This window comes from Sinocyclocheilus rhinocerous, unplaced genomic scaffold, assembly GCF_001515625.1.
Source record: "Sinocyclocheilus rhinocerous isolate Xijiao unplaced genomic scaffold, SAMN03320098_v1.1 scaffold889, whole genome shotgun sequence".
Lineage (NCBI taxonomy): Eukaryota > Metazoa > Chordata > Actinopteri > Cypriniformes > Cyprinidae > Sinocyclocheilus > Sinocyclocheilus rhinocerous.
Window position 1 is genome coordinate 1,583,524 of NW_015638024.1, and position 23,827 is coordinate 1,607,350.

Genomic DNA, 23,827 nt, shown 5'->3' on the forward strand with positions numbered 1-23,827 from the left:
CTAATTTGTTGAGATAGTGAATTGGTGGGTTTTTGTTAAATGTGAGCCAGAATCATCACAATTAAAAGAACCAAAGACTTAAACTACTTCAGTCTGTGTGCATTGAATTTATTTAATACACGAGTTTCACAATTTGAGTTGAATTACTGAAATAACTTTTCCACGACATTCTAATTTATTGAGATGCACCTGTATATAGGGGACAGGGAACGATTCAAACAGTGTAAATATGCTTTATATTGGGGCTAAAGAAGTCTGGTTTCGCGCTGTGTCACGCTAACCACCGCACCGCACACACACTCTGCTCCGGTCCAGAGACACGATAGCACGGAGCAGATCACATGCGCGAGTCGGCGCAGAACACAAAATGTATCGGAGCTATTTGAATTCTACACAGAATGCTATATTTTATAGCAATATGGATGAGATTGTGGCTGGCATACCCTGTCAAATGCGGCTTTACGGATCTCAACGGCTCTAGCCCAAGCTGTGATATAAACGAACGCTATTGGCTATTTTAAAAAGGGGCGGGGCTGCTTGATATGTTCCGCCCTGTCTTCCTGTTTCAGTTAAAATGACGTCAACACATAGAGTAACGCTGCGTGTTTCTAACCATTTCAGGGGACCTTTAAGGGACACCATCATTAACGTCATATAATTTAAAAAAAATTTATGTGACTGATCTGAATGTTCCTATCAGGCAATGTGACAAGCCTTTTTGTCAATAGTCAATGGCTAACATCAATGTAACGGCACTGACTCTTGACTCTTGGAAGACACAAAATCGAGTCTGTGGGGTGTTACAGGTCTAATGTAATTTGCCACATTTGTTGTATTATCACTGCTGGATGACATAGAGAGGTAAATGGAACTGCACTATTTCATCCCATGAGGCAGCTCTCAAGCATGGTGACGATGTGGAAGGGGTAAAGCCTTCAAAAAAAAAATACCTGACCCCGACTGACCCTCCAAAACGAACCGCATTTCCGTTGCGGGGAAGCTATTTGCTATTTTAGTCAGGATGCAGGAAGCAGAAGTAGTTGTATTGCATCGGATGGAGGGAGTGCAACTGTGCAACACTTAATCCATCACAAAGGCCCGCGCGGGGGAAACCGTGATGGAAGACCACACGTGGACAGGATCCCTCAGATTAGAGATTAGGTCTGTGAGAGAAGCCAAAAGCGTGTTTAAGCTCAACTATGGCGTATGGAGGGGGGAGGGGATGGCAAATATAGATGGAGGTCAACTTCCCCCAACCAAACACATGTTTAGATATCCTTAAATGGACTGTGTTAATCAAACTTGTCTGCAGACTTTATAAACTAAACAGGAAATGGTTATCTGTCAATCAGGACTGAGTTGGAACTTGCTCCTTATAAATTGTAGATTATATTGGGTCAGTTTGGACAGAACTCGCTGTTCACAGACATTAGCAGTGGGAGAACGAACAGTATGTGCTGATAAACAACTAGCTATGCTATTAACTGGAGTTTACTAGTCCACCGCTGCCCTTTAGATTAGTTGTTTTTCTGTTTGATCATGTTTAAGAAGGGTGCAAGGAGCACTTAACTCAAAGAGGCTTAATGATCTCTAAATTACAGCTGGACCTAAAGACAAACATGTCTTCGTCTCAGTGCTGGGGCGGCTGTCGGGCGGATGGCCTATGCCATATAATTATGTGTACATGAAATGATGGTGATGTGCATTGCAAACCCACGTTAAGTGCCTTGCAATGGTCATTGAAATCATTCTGTACTATTTTGTGATTTTTGTTATTGTTTTGTAGCTGTATAGATTATAGAGTGGTTGTTACCTAAAAACACTAGTCTGTAGGTTTCTGATTTCACATCAAAACACTGAGAGGGCTTAAGCGGATTTTACTTTCTTCTTTGGAAGAGGAAAGGACAAATTTTGAATGATTTTTTGAATGAAAGGACAAATCTTGGTTGATCTTTCTCATGTTATGAAATTTAATGAAGGTCTGGACTGTCAAGCTTAAAAATGACAAAAAGAAAAACACTATAAAAGTATTTTGAACCTGTCATATGGCTTTAAAGGTCATGTATGTAAAGTCATTAAATATAGTGCACATATCATATGGATCTTGTTTATTAATGTTTTGGGGTGCTTTTTAGGCCCATATTCACTTTTTAGAGAGATTATATTATATTATTTTACATTATATTATATATTTTCATGTATACATAAACAAGAGAATACACTCTTCAAAGTTTTTTCTCTTTGTGTTTTACTGCAAAAAAAAAGGGGGGGTATGGAATGGACATGAGTAATGCATTAAGTAATAAAAACAGAACTATACCTTTAAGAAAGGATCACAAAGTAGCTATTGAGAAGGAAAGAAATTAGTTCATTATCCATAGTGGAGATAACATGTAATTTCACACGAAAATGCATTGCAGAATAACACTAGGGACTTGTGTCACTGTAAACAGATTTCAACAATGAGGTTTTTTTCCAGACAGACGCAACTGAAATCAGAGATTAAGCTGTTCCGTGACCTCAGTCTGTAATTTAATTCACACTTGTATTGTAGATTCACTAGGTTTTTTTTCTTAGGAATCGGTGAGCTAACAGGAAAGACTCAGTCCAGCTCTTTTCAAATATATCTTTTCCATATTCATCTGCTGGAACTGAATTTGTTCCATGGATGGAAGATGAGAATGAAGTCAGACCTGACACATTGTGATCCTGTCTTTCGAGTTCACAGGAAGCTGAGCTGTCTGTCAGTCCAGACTGTAGGCTGAGAATAGCAATGACAGCTGGTTAAGAAAAGGCAAAAATAAAAAGGAGTGGTTCATTGAGACCTGAAAACAAATATATAATAAAATTATAATAAAAATACATTAAAAAGTGTATTCGTACAGTACATGTTAAGTTACAAATCTGATTGGTCGAGGTTGCACCATTATGCCAGTATGAGTTTACGAGTGAGTCATTGAATCATTACTATTGAACCGATTCTTTCAAGATGCTGATTCATTCAGGAACGAATCAAATGACTGTACATATGAGTGAGTCAATGAATTATTCATTAAGCTGATTTATTCACTGCTGTTGTGCAGTGTTGCACGTAGGGATGGGTACCGAAACCCGGTATTTTTTAACGGTCCCAGGGCTAAATTATGAAAGACCGGAGTATCGATAAGCTCTGACGTTAACGGTTCTGCTATCGGTACTGGAATAATTAATAAAACACAGATACATTTATTATTGCTATATATACATTATCTTGCAAATTCTATCTCACCAGAATCGCCAGCTGTTTTTCAAACATTTGTCTATGATGCATTTTTTTTAAAACCTTAACGATACCCATCCCTAGTTGCACGGTTCTGCTATGGCTTTGTTTGGAACTATTTTTGTTGGAGTAAAAAACAAACGTCTAAAATTTAAGTTACTCTGCCACCTCCTTTTTTCCCATACAGCTGCAAATAGCTGAATATCCTTCAAATATATATTAGAAATAGATGTTTTCCACGGTCATTGTGATGTTTTAGCCTCAGTTCCGCCTAATAGAGTGACAGATAAGTGGACCTAGAATCAAATGAATAAATTTGTCACGCTGTTTTCCTTGAAGCCTTACCCTGACAAGCAGGAAAGATTGTATTGCTCTCCAAGCCTTTTAGCATTAAAAGATTTGAGGACCTCAATAATGAACTCTGTCAGGTGGCTCTAAAAGCACTAAGTCACAGTGACCTCCTGCTTCGTATAAGCTACAGAATAGTGTAATGGGTTTTTGCCTCACTGACTTCAACTGCATTCATTTGTACATACAAATTAGCAATTCATCAGTTTAGTGATGTTTCGTTATTCCTGCATGTGTCCATCTCATTTGGTCACTACATTTTGGGAGTGAGTCACACCGTATTGAATGTATGACTCCTCAGACCCATTAGACGTTCTCACCAATGATTTTATTTATTCCTTGTATGCCGAGACATTGCCAAACTGGCTCCGTAAAGGCATACAGGATCAGTATTTCAGCTTCTTGCTGCGATTCTGCTTTCCACTTCAGGGCTGAAGATCTTTGACAAATAGCACATGTACATCTTGAGGCTAACATTGAAGAACATATGTTAATATGGCTGTTTGGACCCCTTTGGTCCAGTTTCAACCTGTTTTAGTCTTCCTTTAGGGATTCTTAGTTCAGGAAGAGAGCTGGGTACAGGAAATAAGAGAGGCCCTTTGAGCTTTTACTCTAATTAGAGAACATCACTTCTCTACCGTTAGACACCGTTAGACACCAAATTCCAAGATGTCACCACCTGGAAGCTATTCGTGTTGGCTTTTTCATTTCTCTTTTTGATGAGACTCCTAAAACCACGCTAGTCTACATTGTGAGGTTATTTTCTCTGACCCTACAGACACTCTAAACTGCACATTTGACCGGGCGATAGCATCTGGGCTTTGCCTGAGCGACGCCCATTGTTTAATGATGTCAGAAAGGAAATGCGTAAGCCAGGCCACCCTCCTTATGTAAGTAGACGGGAGGAGGCAAAGGAGGGAAAAGATTATAAAGATGTTATAAATACAGCTGTGTGTGTCTGTGTGTGTGTGTATGTGTGTGTACAGGTTTTTCTACACTGGTGGGGACTTAAACCTGAATACACACCAACTCATGGGGACTTGTGTCACTCTGGGAACCTAAATTGAGGTCCCCATGGGTACAGAAGCTTATAAAGCATATAGAATGAGTTATTTTGAGATTGTAAAAATGCAGAAAGTTTTCTGTGAGGGGTAGATTTAGATGTAGGGTTGGTGTAGGGCGATAGAAAATACAGTTTGCACAGTATAAAAACCATTACGCTTATGGGGAGTCCCTACAAGGATAGTGAACCAGACGTGTGTGTGTGTGTGTGTGTGTGTGTTTAGACCTCTTTTACAAGACAACAGATCCTTGTCTGTGAAAAAGGTGTCAGCTGGACATCGTTGACATTTTGATGCACTTTAGACAGTTTTTTAATGTTTTCCTCAAATTAGGCTTTTTACATTTGAAATTAGAGTTATAATAATAATAATAATAAATTAGAGTTCACCCAAAAAATGAATGTTTATTAATTTTTAGTTATTCTTATGTTGTTCCAAACCTGTGTGACTTTCTTACTTTCTTTCTTATGTGGAATGCAAAAGCAGATATTTTGAAAAGCATCTGTTTTTTTTTCCAACAGAAAACCTGTCAATGAAAGTCAATGTGGTTCATTTTTGTTTTAGACCACTTTGGCTTTCATTGCATAGACAGAAACGGTTGTTCTTTTGTGTTTTCCACAGAAGAAAAGAAAGGGTTTGGAATGACATGAGGGTGAATAAATGATGACAAATTTTTTGGGGTGAAGTATCTCTTTAAGGCAATAGAAATCCACACAGCTGCTTTAATTCGCATCACAAATTACAAAGCAGGGTTGTAACTTTCTTCAGGATTCATCATGGGTGTGTAAACTGGCCGTTGAGTAAAGAGCGCTTTTTGGCTGCACTTCTCCAGTCCAGTCTGGAGCGTGTGTGCGACACGTTACGAGCTCATATTACTGCAGCCGTTGAAACCTGAGAATCCATCCAGTTTTAGTCCATCCTATGATCGTGCTATTTATAGACTTACATCCTTTTGTCATTCCAGAGGGGCTTCCCGATCCCTTCGTGGCTTTCCAGCCTATGTTCTTTTGACTCTGTTGCTCCAGACTCGGCGGGCCGGCCCGTTCCCTCCTCTTTTGTTTATATTCCCGCCATCGCGTAATTAGTTTTCCGGACTGTGGCATTCCCTCCCCTTCTCTGCACACCCCTCAGAGCACCCCTTCCGCAAAGTCAGAGGAAAAAGGAGAGAAGGAAAGAGCGCGCGCAACGGAGAGGGTGAGGATTTAGTGTTCTTTAGTGGGACTGAGAGCGTGCCTCTTTTTCCTATGAGACGGCTTTGCCTGGCAAGGAGATGGGCAGCTACAGGCCAAAGGGATGTTGATGTTTGTAGGGATCAGAGATCGACATGTGGTGTTTGCACTGCGCTTCAGACAGAAGCCAGTCTCTGCTGGAACTGGGGAGCTGGTAAGATTTCTGTGTGTGTGTGTGTGTGTGTGTGTGTTTAAGAACGTGTATAGAAGTAGAAATAAGTTTAAAGTGTGTCTCTACTGTGTTCTTATTCATTGGGACAGGGTGTATTGTTGTATCTGGGTGTGTTTGTAAGTAGATCACAGATGTTTTATGAGACATCTTGCTCTGTGGCTCTTTGTTTCATTTACCTGCTTTGAATTATTGGGGATCTTCGTCTATTGCGCAAACCCCTCCATTGTTGCTCTGAGCGCACTTCTGTTTCTAGTTGTGCTTTTGAGTGATGTTTCAGTTGATCTTGCACCGGACAGATGCATTTATATCCATGTCATTTCCATGAAAATGTGCATTAATGCCATTCCAGATTTTTCCTTTTCTGATCTTTTTTTTGTCATTAATGACCTCTGTCCATCACTGATTGTAAATGCAGATTGTGTTAGTCAAAAATTATAACAAGGATTTTTTTTTTTTCAGTGAGGTCTCTACATCAGCCATTCTGCTTGTTTTTTATTTAATGGATAAAGTATTTGTGTGAGTTTTTCAGCTGTGTATTTTCTTAACTTGGTCATGGGAAGGTGGTGCCATGGTGGCATTGCCAACAAAACAATTTGATCTTATTAATCATAACAAATAGAGAGATGTATGTATATTAGTAGATCAGCCCCATTGAAATTCATGTAATACCAGAATAAGCTTGGTGATGTTAGTAAAAAAAGCTTTATTTGAACAATGAGTGCTTTATGTAAGATGCCGGAGCATTTCCCAGTCATCAACAGGGCTGCATTCATGCGAAGTGCCACGCTTGTGAATGCAGCCTGCCTGGTCCTCTAATGCTCTCAAACCTGGATTTAAAGCACTTGTGTCATGTGAGGGTCTTAAAGATCACACACATACCGAACAATGACAGTGAAACTTATATATGTGCGTAATTCTGGGGGAAACCCCCATCTGTAATTTTGACAGCTTCTTCTGCCCCCCTCAAAGCCTCAGAAACCTAAGGTTGTTTGGAGTCAGTAAGATTTTTTTCTTTAAATGAAATACATTTTTAACATTTAGAAATATCCACAAAAATATTAAGCAGTACAACTGTTTTCAGCATTGATAATAATTAGAAATGTTCCTTGAGCACCAAATCAGCATATTAGAATGATTTCTGAAGGATGACGTGACTGAAAACTGGAATATTGGATGCCGAAAATTCAGTTTTGCCTTTGCAGGAATAATTTACATTACATTATTACATTACATTTTGTAATAATATTTCACAATATTACCATTTTTACTGTATTGTTGATCAAATAAATGCAGCCTTGGTGAGCATAAGAGACTATTATCAATATATAAATCCTGTATTATTATATGTACAAAATATATTATTTTCATCAATTCCTTGTTTAAAGCTGGTTGAGGACATTTTCTAGTTTAGTGTGATTTAGTGTAACCTCTGTTAAGAGCACGGCATCTCGTTTTTCTGCAAGTAGGGCAAAATAATAAGCAAAATAGTTTAGTCTATAAAAGCATTTATTGTTTTTAACTGTCTAATCTTTAACATACAGCATAAAAAAAAAACTAAAGTCAGTTGTCAGGATGGCAGTAAAACCTTCAGAGCTTGACGGTTCAGGACATGAAAAAGACTCCAAAATTAGCACCCAAGAGTTCAAATGAAATGTGGTTTAGGTAGTGAAATGTAAATGAGCTTGTTAGTTTACCTTGTTAGACTCAGCATCTGCACCTCAGCTTCACAGTCAATTAGATGAAGTATGAGGTTAAATAAGCTCAGCAGAAATTGCTGCCTAAAAAGGAATACAAATGCAGAATTGTGGACACTTCAGAGGGATGAAAATGTAAATAAAATGCAGTTCAACCAGTTGTACTTTAACTCATGGGAATTGTAGATGATTGAAATTGCCAGTGATTAGTTCCTCTTTATATCGGCATGTTGTAAGTCAATAGTTTCTTGGCTTTGAGTTTCAAACAAGTAATTTAGCACTATGAGATAGAGGTCTTCTTTTGAGATTCTCATTTAGGTGAACTCCAGGGGAGAGCAAGAGACGGTGTGTTTCATCTTCTGTCAGATCCTAACACCTCACCATCTTGTTAGCACTTGTGTTCTTTTACCCTTGTCAGAACCTCCCACATCTCTCTTAGCTGGACGTGACTGAAGCCCAAACTAGTCCTATAGAGACGTCTCATCTTGCTGCCTAATGAGACCCTCTGGAAAATATAGAACTTGGCCAGCTGTCTTGAGTTATGGATTTGAGTATGACAGCCTTCACATTTCGCTTGATTGGATAAAATCGCCCATTTATATACTGTAAACTACGTTTGGGTGTAATAAGATACAGATATTTTGTTGAAGAGATAGTTTAGCCAAAAATATCACCCTCATGTTGTTTAAAACTGATTTTTATTCTTGTGCTAACGATCCCTTTTTATCCCTGAATTTCTGAAATGCCCATCGGTGCCCCAAGTGGTCTGTTTGTTTCATTACAGGAAATTTTTGGAATGGCGCAAGAAAGAAAGTTCAAACTTGACAGACTTGGAAGCTAATCTGTGTCCATTTTAACAATGGCCCCATTTCTAATTAGTGTTTTGAGCACCAGCGTATAGATTTGAGAGCGCAGTCCTCAGCTCAATTAAAGCAGGCTTTCTTCCTCATTAAATTCAATTTGCTATTTCGTTTACGGTCTTATAAAATAACATGAGGCAGAAAATTAAAATGAGAGCTGGATTGCCACTAATTCAGCTTTATCCCGCCTTGTAGTTTAAATTTAGCAACTCAACCTTGAACATTTAGCCCATTGTTTTGATTGCTTTGCTCTGAGATGAATGGATGTCCTTCATTTCAGCAAGTTGTTCATTTTTCCCCCACACCATCACTGTGATGATCTCTAAACACTTCCATCTATTTATTTTCTTACATTTTTTCATTGAATCTATTCACAGACCTGTCATCTGGTATCCTCAAAGGATTATATATCGCTTGTGTTCACAATAATTGCAACTTTTTCAAACACCATCATCTATCAAAGTTTAGGGGGAGTCAGACTTTGAAATAACCCTGGCTCTCCTCAGAGAGATGAGAAGGCAACCAAACAAAATGAAAATTGTATTTGCTGCCACCCTTTAAGGGACCCGCTGAGAGCTCTTTCAGGAGACATCAGGCATCAGACACTGGAAGTCGTTCGAGCCGTGTAGCCTCAGTGCAGAGATTTGGGGAAATTAGCTGCCAAATTCATCATCTGAATTACCTTGCGTCGTGTTTCCATATAATATACAATCACATGTAACAAAACATGTTCATCTTCCTTTATTACCAACCACTGTGGGCAGAGTGAAGGTATTTATGTATGCATGTAGGAATACATGAAACAATGCCATTGCATTAACCTTTATATCTATATATAACCTCCTACTTTACCCATCTTGACCCCTCATTAGCTGTGTCCTTCAGAGCGGCAGGTGGGCTTTATGTGTGTTCATAACTCTGGGTCATGTCTGGAAGTAGGATTGGCACGCAGAGACACATCAATGTGCTCTGCATGATAAAACAGGCAGTACTATGGTTGGGAACCGACAACCTTGTGCTACTAAATTTACAGCATGAAATAGACAGTGCAGTCGGTGTAGTCTTATTCCTATATTAATGATTCTTATGATTCAGTTCGTTTTAGTGAATCATATACAGCTTTTAACTATGAGATTTGAATAAGTAGTGTTTCAAGAGTACTGTAGAGTGACTGTTGTTCATTTGATATGTACTTATAGATGAACATTATGATTTTTGTCAGTAGTATTTTATACAATTGTTCATTTAGTGTTGATTATATAAAGTAACCCTACGGCCAATTATTGGATTGCATTTATGCCACCTCTAAAAAGTCATAAGAATTGTTGTAAATTTACATTTAATCGAAATTATCCAGTGTTATTTTAGTCCTATTTATATACTTTTATAATACTTATTAATATTTTGAATGGCCTTTTATTTTTATACCTTCAGTTTTAATATTAATTTAAGTTTTAGTCATTTATCCTGTTTTTATTTGTACATTTTGATAATTTTTTTATTTATATTTAGCTTTAATTTATATTTATTTCAGTTTTAGTTGTAGTGATATTCAGGTTTGGTAACGCATTACAAGTAACACAAGTTACATAATCAGATTACTTTTTTAAGTAACTAGTAAAGATTACTTTTAAATTTAGCAGAAAATATCTGAGTTATTTTTTCAAATAAGAAATCCAAGTTACTTTGTTTTCCCATTTATTCACTGACACCTCTCCTGCCCCCGTATTGAAAAAAATTGGGAGTGAGGTGCAGAGGCTTTTCCTTCAGGCTGAGGCTTATTAATTTCACTTTTTGTGTAAAAGGTCCTTTACAGTTGCCAAAAAATATAACTTTTTTTTTGTTGTTATTAAAAATAATTAAGCAAGCCCAGCTAAGGTGACAAAAAATAACTTAATGCATTACTTTCCATAAAAAGTAGCTGAGTAATGTAATTAGTTACTTTTTTATAGAGTAACGCAATATTGTAATGCATTACTTTTAAAAGTAACTTTCCCCAACACTGCTAATATTAGTACATCAACATATTTCGGTTAGTTGCCAAGGCAAAGTTTTAAATTTTATAATATTTACATTTTATTTTATATCAGCTGTATTATGTGGCATTATGTGTGCACAATAATTGCCATGACCTGTGAGTCTGAGGAAATGTTTATATCTGATTGTCGTGGTGACCTCCCTTTTGAATCTGTATTTCAGAGTATTTTTACAGAAGCAGCCGGTGAATACAGACCTGTCACGAAGTGTGAGAACAGTCTCTATACCTTCGACCCATCATCTCTCAGCATCCTCTGTATGTCATTTGATGATCACAGCACTAGCTGAAGGGGTGTATAAGGGTGTATCGGCTCAATAGAGCCTGCCCCCCTGAGGATATTGTATGTTGAAGTCAATCTACACCAGGCTCTTGTATTGTCTTATCCCAGATTGGAAACACCTGCAAACAGTGCCAAGTGCTCTGACATCCATACATCTCTCCTCTGACGCTTTCCCTATACAAGATGAACAAATTCAATCAATCTGACTGTGTCAGTGTTCTCATCTCTGTAATACTGAACACTCTACTGAACACTAATTCATTTAATTAAAAGAAGAGCACTTCATCTAGAAAGTTAATCTGCTGGCACTGAGTGTGTGAATGAGAAGCAGTAAAGGTGCAAAACAAACATGTACTGAAAGAATTCAGATTTGGCTTTTGTGGAATATAATGACAGCTGAAGAGTAGGATACCTTCCTGAATCAGCATCCTTCTTGGTGCTGGAAAAATATTTCCATAAAAAATATATATATATATATATAATTTAATCTAAACATGCATCGATATTAAAATTCTGGCAGATACAGAAAAGCTGATAATTATTGTCAATTTATGGCTGATATTATAAATCTATACCAGTCTTTGTTTAAAAAAAAAAAATTCTAGAAAATTATAATGTACAGTATAAAAGATAGAAAATAATTTGCTTGACATATATATTAAATCTTGAACCAGACCCATCCATATGAATTTTGGCACTGGTCCTGAGATTGACTATGATAAGACTACTGTATGTTTCTAGCATCATCAAAATCACCCATCTGTCATCTCTCTCACACTGGTGTAACTGATATGCATTGTAATCAAATAACCCTCATTATGTACTTTGACCTTTCCAAGCAATCACATTAGAAATGACGTGGCTGAAGTATGTGTGATTGTTTTATCTGTTTACGAATGTGTCACAGTTTTCTTTTTACTTTTTACTTCTTTTTACTGTAGTCGTTTGCTTTTATACCTCCACACCAGTTCAAAGCTCAACTTGTAATCTCACGTGTAAGCTTGTGGGAGTGGATAATGGGATTTACAAGGAACTTTGATTTGTGTCTGGAAAAACAAGGTTGCGTGTGTTATATGTACTGTATAGAATGCTGGTCTGTAGAATTTAGTCTGAATCTTCATATTTTGTCATATTGCCATTTGTATTGAATGTGATGCAATAACAGAGCATTTATTGGAAAATAATGACGTAATCTGAACAGTCCAATTCACAAACAAATGACTCTTATGACTGAGTCAGTTATTTTTAGTGAATCAAAAACAGATCATGCAATCAGTGTAGTGTGACATGTTGTTAAATTTTTTTCTAACCCACACTATCTTTCTTTTGCCCTCTACAGTGTGGAAGGAGAGGCTCCGGGTGGTGAGGCGGGCCCCTCTCTAGAAAACAGTGGTGGTTACTTACGAGGGCCGGTGAGCCGCAGTGCCATCATCAGTGGCGAGCACTTCGACGGCCCACCACTGTACGCTCACGAGGTACGGCAGCGCCCGCGGCGACCCAAACTCCAGCATTCCCAGTCGATCCTTCGCAAACAGGCAGAAGAGGAGGCCATTAAACGCTCACGATCACTGTCTGAGAGCTATGAGCTGTCAACCGACCTCCAAGACAAACAGGTAGATCTCTTCATTCTTTAACTGGAATGCTACCAACTACCAAACCATAAATTCTCCACCAACTATTTGTATTCATATTGCGATGAGTCTTTTTTGGTGCAGAGGGAGTGTGATTGAGGTTCAGTGGCTTCAGCTTATGCTTGATGTACTTCCCCTCAAAGGACTGTGTAAATAAATCTAGTTTATTGTAGTTGGGTGAACATTAATTCCTTCAGGTTGCTTGTGGTGACTGGATGTCTTTCATATGAAGTAATTTGATACACCCAAAGGCTGATATGAGATCAATGAGGACCTTTTAGGATTTGGGAGATGAGAATCATAACTCAGTGCATGCTGGGAGTGTGATTTGTATTCAGAGTGACTGTGTTGTGGTACTATCCAGTGGCGTGCTGCCCACCGTCTCTGTGTGAGGTCCCACAGAGCTGAGAAATGTGATTAGTTCTGCCCATTCTTCAGGCTAAAAAGGTCTTGAGCTGGCTTTTGCATGGTAGTGGGTTACAACCGGTTTCTTAGGTACCATGCTAAAGGTGTTCTTCAGTCCATGATGCCTTTATAAGGGATGAAATGGTTTTATCCATCCTATCTGGCAAAATACCCAAGCTTTAATAGTTAGTACCATGTGTGGCTTTTATTTGTCTCTTTTATTTATGTGGCTTACCATTTTTGGCTTGAGGTTTGGTCAAGTCATATTGTGTCATGGGATGGAAAACAAAATCTTTGTCAACAATAAAATTCTGTAAGACTAAGGAAGGGAAGGGACATTTGCACATTTGGGTTTTGCTACTATCACTAAAAGTGGTGCGTAATCTTTGTGTGTTTCCACAGGTGGAGATGCTGGAGCGCAAATATGGAGGGCGTTTTATAACCCGACATGCTGCGCGAACAATCCAGACTGCCTTCCGCCAATATCAGATGAACAAGAACTTTGAGCGCCTCAGGAGTTCTATGTCGGAGAACCGCATGTCCAGGCGCATAGTTTTGTCCAATATGAGAATGCAGTTTTCGTTTGAAGGACCTGAAAAAGTCCACAGTTCATATTTTGAGGGGAAGCAGATGTCTCTTACAGATGATGGTTCTAAACTAGGAGCCTTGGTGCAATCAGAGCGTGGAGAGATGGTCCCCACCAACATGAAGTCGCCTGCGGTCCAGAGTGATTTCACGGACGCCATTACAGAGCTGGAGGACGTTTTCTCTCGACAAGTGAAATCATTGGCAGAGTCGATAGATGATGCTCTGAACTGTCGCAGCCTACATGGAGACGAGGGACAGCCAGAGCCAACCAGAGGCCTTCCGGACAGGGAGCAAGAGGTTATCTACCAGGTCAAGCCTTCACACAGTAGTGATCGCCGTAAGCGAGACGAGATGACAGCTTCATATAGCGATGTGACACTTTATATAGATGAGGAAGAGCTCTCCCCTCCTCTTCCTTTATCACAATCAGTTGACAGACCCTCTAGCACGGAGTCGGACCTCCGTCTACGTTGTTTGAACTCCTCGCAGGACTACTGGTCTCTAGCACATAAGGATGAAAAGGCCGACACGGACACTAGCTGCCGAAGCACCCCGTCTCTGGAGTGTCAAGAGCAGAGATTGAGGATAGATCACCTTCCCCTGCTCACCATCGAACCTCCCAGCGATAGCTCGGTTGAGCTGAGTGACCGTTCTGACCGAAGCTCTCTCAAGAGGCAGAACACTTACGATCGGGGCATCGCCAGCCAGCAGGGCAGCCCGAAACACATCCCCTCTCACGCACTACCACCACGGGGACCGGCAAGAGATGACGAAGCTCCTCGGCATCGGCCGCGGCAACTGGAGAGCCACCTGGCAATCAACGGCACTGCCAACCGGCAGAGCAAATCTGAGTCTGACTTCTCTGACGGCGATAACGACAGCATCAACAGCACTTCCAATTCCAATGATACCATCAACTGCAGTTCGGAGTCCTCATCCAGGGATAGTCTTCGAGAGCAGACTCTCAGCAAGCAGACATATCATAAAGAGACCCGCAACAGTTGGGACTCGCCCGCGTTCAGCAATGATATCATCCGCAAGAGGCACTATCGTATCGGCCTGAACCTTTTTAACAAGTAGGTGAAGTGTGAATGCATGCTTTTTTTTGTAGAAAGCTAGTTTGGGAAAAGAGTATGTGAGTGGAGTGGAGTGGAGTGTCCACTCGAAATCCACTCCGGGTTTTCCATTTTCTGCTTCTAGAACAATTTGAACACTGTGACTGTAGCATTAACTTAAGCTAAATTTCACAGACAAAGTGGGTTCATTGTCCAATGTCTATAGTGTAGCAAAGCAGCACGAAGCACAGCTGAATCACAGGTCATTACTATCCAAGAAACTTCATATTACAAAACATGGCAAATTTGCATATCATAAGTTCAACAGACTTGAATCCATTTTTAAATCCACGGGGCGTAAGGTATACGTGACCATGCTCGTTTCAGTAAGGTAAACGTGACCACACTAAGTTGTTTCAGTATGTTTTTTATGTTCATATGCATATGTTAGCATGATTATGATGTGAATTGTTGCCAGCATGTAATTCTATTATACTTGCACATTTTGAAAATTGTAAATGTTACATTAATGCAGTTGGCAGATGTTTTTATCAAAAATGACTTGCATTCAAGCGATCAAGCCTACGACTTTGGCATTGCTAGTGTCATGCTCAACTATTTGAGCTAGAGGAACACACCTCACTCCAGGCAAAAATGATGCTACTTTGCTCCTCATTCCCACGCCACTCACATACTCTGTTTTGGAGTGTCATGTTTCAGTTGCACTGAGTAATGATTTTCATTAGCGCCAGTCGGAGCTGTTAATAGCTGTGAAAGATCTTTGTGCACAAACAATGCCGCGAGCTAATGTTTTTTCAATTATCATCTACACCAAGTGCACAAAGAGCAATAGACGTGTGTTTTCCTTTTCCAGACATTCATTATAATTTTGGCTCATTTATTTATTCAGTATGTCTGTGTGCATGCATGTGGTGCTGTTTGATTGCCACTCAGCGCTCCAAATTTGATTAGCGATCAAGCAATTAGAACTGTGATGAGAACACTATTAGTTTAGTTGGGATGTTGATCAAGGAAAGCACACTGCCCTCATAACCAGAGTTTACCATCTAGCTCTGTGTACTTAAGACGAACAAGGTTAATTCTTTTTTTAAGCTCCTTATAATAACAGAGGGATTATCATGAGATATTTCAGATCAGATTTCATTTCTTATTGAATGGATTAAGGTGCTTGCTTGCTGCTGGGGCATGTTTATGTGCCAGTATGTGTGAGTCTTAGAATGTGTTTTTCGTTTAAAGCCTTGTTTAAAGTGGGAACCTCTAATCTTGGATGATTGTGGATTTGCCTGTTTTTGCACTGGGCCATTAAGTTCCTTTTAATCTTGTATGGTAACAGTCCAGTCGCAAGAACATACTTGAGCTGAGATGCTTAGTCACACTTTGGGACCAGTACAGGCACTGTTTAAACTCTTGATCTTCTTTTATTGTCTCTAGGAAACCTGAAAAAGGCATCCAATACCTGATTGAGCGAGGATTTGTCCCAGACACACCTGTGGGAGTTGCCCATTTCCTGTTACAGAGAAAAGGGCTGAGTCGACAGATGATTGGCGAGTTCCTGGGCAACAGGCAGAAACAGTTCAACAGAGATGTTCTTGAGTAAGTTCAACAAATTTAACTGTGTTAGTTGGGTGTATTGTATATACATAAACAGTCATTCAAAGTGAAATATACTCAAAAGCCAAGTTATTTCAAATATGCATTAATTTTCAGCACTTTTTGTTTTGTGCATGTGTTATTTGCAATTAGTTGTCTCTGCCCATTAAACCAGAACTGGTAAAAGTATATTATTATAGAAAAAAATTTACACAATTCAGTTTTAATCTAATTAATTTACTGGCAGATGCTGCAGTTTTTTGTTCGTATTTTTTCTATTTAACCAGTCCATGCTCCAAGTAAACCATATGTGACCTACATTCACAAAAAAAGAAAACACAAATTCTCCAAAGAAAGAAAAATAAAGAAAAAAATTCAGCTAGAATTCCACCATAATAATCTTTAATTTTAAGATGCTCCTCTGTAATTATGTTCTTCGCTATCCATTACTATCCTCGCCACAGCAGAATTAACTTGGTAAATTACATTAAGCCAGTATCACTGGAGCCTTTATGAATTTATGTGTTCCCTCCTGAGATAAACTGACCACCGTGTCTAAGCCTTTCAAGCTCATGTGGCTTTGAGTGCATGTAGGATCAAAGATCATAGTCCATTGTTTTAAACTGGTTCTTTACAATTGTACCCACATCCATTTAGTGTCCTCTTTTTAAATTGAGTACATTTAGGATCAAAGGTGGAAAATATTAATTCCATTTCAGAAAATTGAAAACTGGTTCATTTTGTTGTAACCACAAGAATTTGCTGTAATTGTTAGTGACCCCTTGAAATTAGTCCGCATATGACAAACGATTATTCAAGCCAGTCCTCCATGGAATCAAAGTGTGAGAGAGGGATAAAATGTATGGACTCTTGCACTGCTTTGTACGTATTGAATAAGGTGTCTGGATTCATGGAGTACTTCTCTGAAGCAATGTGCCTGCGAATGAATCAACTCATTCTCACTCTTAAGTTAACTCATCCTCCTTTTCAATCTGCCAGTAACGTCAAGATAATGAGGGCAGATAAGCCCATGCAGTCTGTGTTCAGCTCAGTCTGAAAGCACTTTTTTTAAAGGCACTTCCTTGAAAAATCAGTAAATCTTGACATGTGAGATCAAATGCACTCCCGAGTATCCCTGGAGCAAAATGTCCCTCAGAATGCTTTGTATGCCCCATGATTGTGATGTAGAGACTGATAGAACTTGCTTTTATAGGATTTGTCTCTTTTTTCCTTTTTCTAAAAGCAGTGACCACTCTCAGTTTAAAATATCTTCATGTGTTCTGTGAAAATTTATAAAATTCATGGAATAGAATGCATTTTTTCCCCCAGAAGATTTCCAAACTAACAGTGCAGGAAAGAATGTAGCGGTCCTTTAAATTTGTTCATTATCTTTTTCCAGCTGTGTGGTAGATGAGATGGATTTCTCTGGAATGGAGCTGGATGAAGCCTTGAGAAAATTCCAGGCACATATCCGGGTGCAGGGAGAGGCACAGAAGGTGGAGCGACTCATTGAAGCCTTCAGGTGAAAAACATTTCAGTTGATTCTTTAAAAAAAGAAGCACTGTTAAAGGGATAGTTCACACAAGAATGAAAACTCTCACTTGTTTTTAAATGTTGTGCTTATATCCATCTGACTCATGAATGAGTCATTCAGACTGGGTTTTGTGAACTGACTCAACTGATCCATTAAAAATATCCAATGATTCATAATCAAAATAATATTTTCTATTAACATGCCAAAGAGATCAAGATGTTTAGTGCATAACAACTTAAAATTTGGTCTGTTACAAAACTACAATATTGCTCAGAAGACTTGGAATATAGCCCATAAGTCATTGAACCTCTTTTATGATATATTTATGGGTAATTTTTTATCATTAATTTCAACACATCATTGAAATTACATCAAGACAACTTATCATTCATTTTCATATTTTCGAAAAGAGTGGCCGGGATATTCACCTAAAAATTCACCTCTTGTTTTCCACATAGACAGTAAGTTATATGGGTTTGGACTAACGTAAGGGTGAATAAATAATGACAGAATTTTAGACAATGAAGATGGAACAATTATCATTTTCAGTTAAACCTTGTTTAAGCAAGAAAAAGCCTCTAAGATATTTTGCTTTTTTGGTCTTCGACACTCCCTTAGCCCACAGACAACATTGTTCGATCGGCTCTCAAGGACCGTCTGTCATTTGAGCGATCACACCGGCTTACAACGTGTGGGAAGATAACTGCAACGGTTGCCTGCTTACCACCCGTAGACTTTCAAAAAATATTGTTATAGCTAAACCCTTTGAGGCAGACATCTTTCCAAACGAACAGTTTAAAGTCCATTCAAGTGTTATCTGAAAGAACATAGCTCTTTAACAGGATGGCAGTTTTACCATTCTCTTTCAGGCTTGTGCATCTAGCACCAGTTACTCACCAGAGCAGCTATTGATTCGGTAGAAGTGCAGTCTCATATTAATTTGTTTCACTTTGTTCATTTGTTGTAGTTGTGTTTATTATTTCCATTCAGTCAGCGCTACTGCATCTGCAACCCGGGGGTGGTGCGTCAATTTAGGAACCCCGATACCATCTTCATCCTGGCGTTTGCCATTATACTCCTCAACACGGACATGTACAGCCCAAACGTGAAGCCAGAGAGGAAGATGAAACTGGAGGACTTTGTAAAGAACCTTCGCGGTGAGATTCACATTAACATTTTTCATTGCAAACTGAATCTGATCCATCCATAAATTCCCTTCAAAGGCATTCAGAGATTTTTATCGTACTAAAAAAAAAAAAAAAAAGTACTCAAATGATCTCTAATTAAACTTAATGCATGTGCTCCAGACTGATGAATGGCTTCTTTGGGATAGCAATGACATGTTTCTGGTCACAACCTTGCATAATAATTGGAGCAAAGCAAACAGATTCACATTCAATTTCCATATGTAAATATAGTCACGTTGTAATTCAGATGTGCTTGACCTACATTTCTAATTCTTTCCTAAAATTTCCATAAATCTTTTGCGTGCCCTAAATATCCAATCTCTTTTGTTTTTTGCTTCCTGTGCACAGGGGTGGACGACGGAGAGGATATCCCAAGAGAGATGTTGGTTGGCATCTACGAGCGAATCCGGAAGCGAGAGCTTAAAACTAACGAAGACCACGTCTCCCAGGTGCAGAAGGTGGAGAAACTCATAGTTGGCAAGAAGCCGGTGAGTGTCATTGTCACTTGTGTCTTCCACACTTCTATCCAAACCATCTTGTAGTGCCTTACTTGCAGGAACAGTCCATCTCTATCCATCATGTTGACCCCGGTTCTAGAAATGACACTTTATCGATTCTAGTTACGGTCCAGTGGTGTGAAATGATCCAAGGAGATTGGTTAAACATGTTCCTTCTCTCACCTATTGTGTGTTTGTATGCCCTTGTGACTCCATGCAGTGTAGATCTATAGGTTTTATTGTTCTGTCAGTAACCATTTGCAAACACTTTTTTATCCTCAAGAGCCACGTCCCATTGAGACTCTTCGAAGATTCTTTATCTACAAGATGTTTTTCTTTATGACAGATCTAATACCTACCTTGAGACCTTCACAGTGTCTGAGTGTGGTGTCTGAGCGTGTATGTAAGTCATGTGGCGAGAGCTGCGTGATGCTCTACAATGATAAATGTGATTTGCTTCTGCACAGAGGCCTTCAGAGTAACCTAAAGATTAAATCTACTAATAGTTCACCTGCTCTGAACTCAACCATCTTATTATGCGGCACAGCGGGTTACAACCAGAGAACTTATTCAGAGGCAGCATTTAGAGTATATTACATATTTAATGTGACACAACTGAAAATTATAGATATGTTTTAAATAGATTTTACAATTTAAAATATTTAAATACATATAGTTTCATCTTTTTCAGTGCAATGATCCCTTTGTGGATGGGGAGACACAGAGAAGGGACTCTCCCGCCATTACATATTGTATAAAAAAAAATCGAAGATGACATTTTAAGCATGACATTTAGCTGAACTTTAGTTTCTTAACCTTTAGCTTAGCTTAGCATATTTTATTTATTTATTTATTTTTTTTACAAAGTTTGGGGTGTTTTTTTTTTTTTTTTAAAGAAGTATCAGATGCTCTTCAAGACTTTATTTATTTGATCAAAAGTAAAAACAGTAATATTGTGAAATATTATTACAATTACACAATATTACTAGAAATTATACAATTTCTATTTTAATATATTTTATATAAAATCTTAAAATGTTATAAATGTTATTTATTCCTTTGATGGCAAAGCTGAATTTTCTGCAGTCATCACTCCAGTCTTCAGTGTCACGTGATCCTTCAGAAATCATTATAATAATATGCTTATTACCGTTCTGATATGCAGAAACACTTCTTAAACAAATTGTAGACCATTAGCATCTACCTTGACTAAAGTCTGTTACCGCTAAAGGTGTATGTATGTAGAGTTGTATAATCCACAAGATCAGAACAATATACATCATTCCTCCAGCAGAGTCTCTCCCAAGGCTAAACTAACTGAAGCTGTTTCCATAATGAACTTGTATCTTCTTTACCACATTGAGTGCCTGTCACACAGTTGAATTTGGAGGCACTGTGGGTTTTCAGAGCTGAAATAATTAACATTTAAGCTTTAATGGAAACGGCACACATGGCTTGGTTGCCAGGAAAACCTTCTCCCTGGTGTATCTTCCACACATCTTTGGAGAGGACATAATGGAGATCTCCTGTGGAGCTTAGATAGAAGGCTGCTGTGCCTGAGACCCCTGCCTGCAGACACTGCATCCCGGGTGCTGTAATTAGGTTTCTGAAAACGGGCCGAGACTCCCTGTCACAGTTTCAAGCAGCAGCTGTTTGGCTCCTCATTAACCTCCTCTGACCCTATTCACACAGCACTGCTCACATCTGACAGGTAGATGGAGGGGGGTCTTGATAACGAGAGACAGAGACCACTCTCTGACCTTCAAACCTCCCTTCAGTCCTCTCGCTATGATCCTTACTCATCAGTCTCATTTTTTCACTTTTCAGATCGGGTCTCTGCACCATGGCCTTGGATGTGTGAGTGTAATGTTTACTGTTTTCATCCCTCTTACTGTCATTAAACAATTTAAGTCAGATAACCATGGTTACAAAACAGTTATTTTCAATAAAATAAATTATTTTATAGGAGGTTTTCTTTCTGCTCAGTTTTTTTTCCAAGTATAATGTAGGAGGTTGGGGGGGGGGGGAAAAATATTATCCAATAAAATAAAATTATGAAATTAATAAAAAAATGTATTACCTAAAAAATCAATTATTATTATACCCATTTTGTTACTTACTGAATACTGCACTGTATATACTATCTTCAATTTTTTATTAAATAATAAGTGAAACAATAAGCATTATTCCACATTTCAAACTACTACACTACATTTTTTTTTTTCAATTAATCATGTTTGAATGTAATAATTCTGATCAAAAAACAAATAAAAAGAGACTCATTAAAATGGTGAAACTGGTAATTTACATTTATGCATGTAAATGTAATTTACCAGTAAATTACCAGTTCCACCATTCCACCGTAGTGGCAAGTCAAGCGCATTGCGTTTTGGGATACCGTATTTCATGCAGTAATCTCTGTAGTATACAAGTAATTCGGTTATTTTATCCATACTGAAAATATACATACTCTTGAAGAGTATACATGCTGTACTGCAGCAATAGTAAGTTGTGTGCTAGTATGACATTCTGAACATGTCTAGGGTCTCATTTATGGACCAGGTTCGAGCTAATCAATATTTGTGTCCCACACACAGGTGCTGTCTCTACCACATCGCAGACTGGTATGTTACTGCAGGCTGTTCGAAGTGCCTGACCCTAACAAACCTCAGAAGCTGGGTCTCCACCAGAGAGAGATATTCCTGTTCAATGACCTTTTAGTGGTACGAAAGCACACACTTCATAGCCCTTGACACAAAACGAGACGTAAAAACAGAAAAAAATGAGACCGAACTGTCTTAAATCATAGCATCTTTTGTTATGTTGTTAAGTTCTTGTTGTTATGACTGTGTAATGGTCAGCGAGTCTAATTTAGTCTAATTCTATGTCAGCAGTTGTGTACATCATGTGTCCAAAAGACAATCAGAAAGTGTTACTCAGCTCAAAGAAAAGAGCCGAGGATAATTAGGAACAGATGGGATCCTAATGTGACATGCTTTTGATTCAGGTCACTAAGATTTTCCAGAAGAAGAAGAATTCGGTGACGTACAGCTTCAGGCAGTCCTTTTCTCTATACGGGATGCAGGTGCTTCTGTTTGAAAACCAGTGTAAGTACCCTCAGCAAAGGGTCAAAGCCCTTCTGACCCCATGTTGCCCTTTTGTGGACTCTTTTATCCATGTCCGTACAGTTTAGCGTGTCAAGTAAAAAACAGACTTTTCACTGCACAGGAAAACACAAAACAGGTGTTAAAGGTCATAATTCTGCTGTTGACTGAAAAATAAATTTTCACAATCAAAGTATTGTGTATTAAGATGTGTTTTGCTCACAAATATGCGATTGCGAAATGTGAGAATATCGATCAGTGCGTCCCTCTGATTAGAGCACGTCAGAGTGCTGTCGTGATTTGCCAGTCTGTAAATATTTCTTTCCCGCTGCTGCTTTTCAGATTACCCCAATGGAGTGCGTCTCACTTCAGCTCTTCCAGGCGCAGACATCAAGGTTCTCATTAACTTCAACGCCCCCAACCCGCAAGACCGCAAGAAGTTCACCGATGACCTGCGGGAGTCCATCGCAGAGGTGCAGGAGATGGAGAAGTACAGAATAGAGTGTAAGCAGCTCTTACTCACTTTCATTATGTTGACAAGAGTGACCAGTATAGTCCACAGAAGAAAGAAAAAAAGTCATAAGGGGCTCGAACAATGTGCCTGTTTTTCAAATTGCACAGCAAATGTATCTAAAAGCAATGAAATGTGTGTGAAATATGATCATTGAAGTTGAAATCGTTTTATGCAGCTGAACTGGAGAAGCAGAAAGGTGTGGTCCGTCCCAGCATTTCCCAGAGCTCAGGGCTAAAGAAAGAGACAGGAAATGGCAATCTGAGTCGCACCAGTCTGGATGACAGTTACGCTATGGGTGAAGGTCTCAAGAGAAGTGCCCTCAGCAGCTCCTTACGTGACCTTTCAGATGCAGGTGAGTGTACAGACCCACATAAGATATGTCATGTGTTTCTGGCTTTATATGTTACAAACAGATTATTTTGTGCAGTCTTGTCCAAACAATACTTCGCCTCTTGCCAAAGTAGAGCGCTAAATGCTTGCTTCTAAATTGGTGTTTGTCCACAACCATTAGTGTAGCCTCGATTATTTATCAATTAGTGCTGGGTGATATATAATATAACCAAGATTTTATTGCCAATTTAAAATTAATTTCCAACCTGCTTTTATTTGTCTATTAGGTTTGCTAAAGTCCTTGTCATTGGACTAGTTTTGAGGTCCTTGTCTAGTGAAAATTAGTATACAGATTCATGCTTTGATTATTTCAACCAGGTGTTTACCAGTGTTGTTATTGTTAACTAAAGCAATAATTATTAAAAATAGT

At 38.7% G+C, this 23,827-nt stretch overlaps 1 protein-coding gene across 6 annotated transcripts in view; it reads left to right on the top strand.

Annotated features, from left to right (window-relative positions):
- Positions 1 to 23,827, top strand: part of LOC107749434 (IQ motif and SEC7 domain-containing protein 1-like) — a 218,257-nt gene that overhangs the window by 187,179 nt on the left and 7,251 nt on the right. For 5 of the 6 annotated variants that reach the window (XM_016564590.1, XM_016564594.1, XM_016564589.1 and 2 more), the window contains 11 exons: positions 12,281 to 12,554; positions 13,380 to 14,641; positions 16,073 to 16,234; positions 17,631 to 17,753; positions 18,756 to 18,922; positions 19,301 to 19,440; positions 21,277 to 21,306; positions 22,047 to 22,172; positions 22,457 to 22,556; positions 22,896 to 23,057; positions 23,243 to 23,419. In XM_016564590.1, the coding sequence (XP_016420076.1) occupies positions 12,281 to 12,554; positions 13,380 to 14,641; positions 16,073 to 16,234; positions 17,631 to 17,753; positions 18,756 to 18,922; positions 19,301 to 19,440; positions 21,277 to 21,306; positions 22,047 to 22,172; positions 22,457 to 22,556; positions 22,896 to 23,057; positions 23,243 to 23,419 (2,723 nt within the window). Of the gene's footprint in view, positions 1 to 5,869; positions 6,052 to 12,280; positions 12,555 to 13,379; positions 14,642 to 16,072; positions 16,235 to 17,630; positions 17,754 to 18,755; positions 18,923 to 19,300; positions 19,441 to 21,276; positions 21,307 to 22,046; positions 22,173 to 22,456; positions 22,557 to 22,895; positions 23,058 to 23,242; positions 23,420 to 23,827 lie in introns of those variants that run through there. The other variant, XM_016564591.1, reaches the window with a different exon arrangement.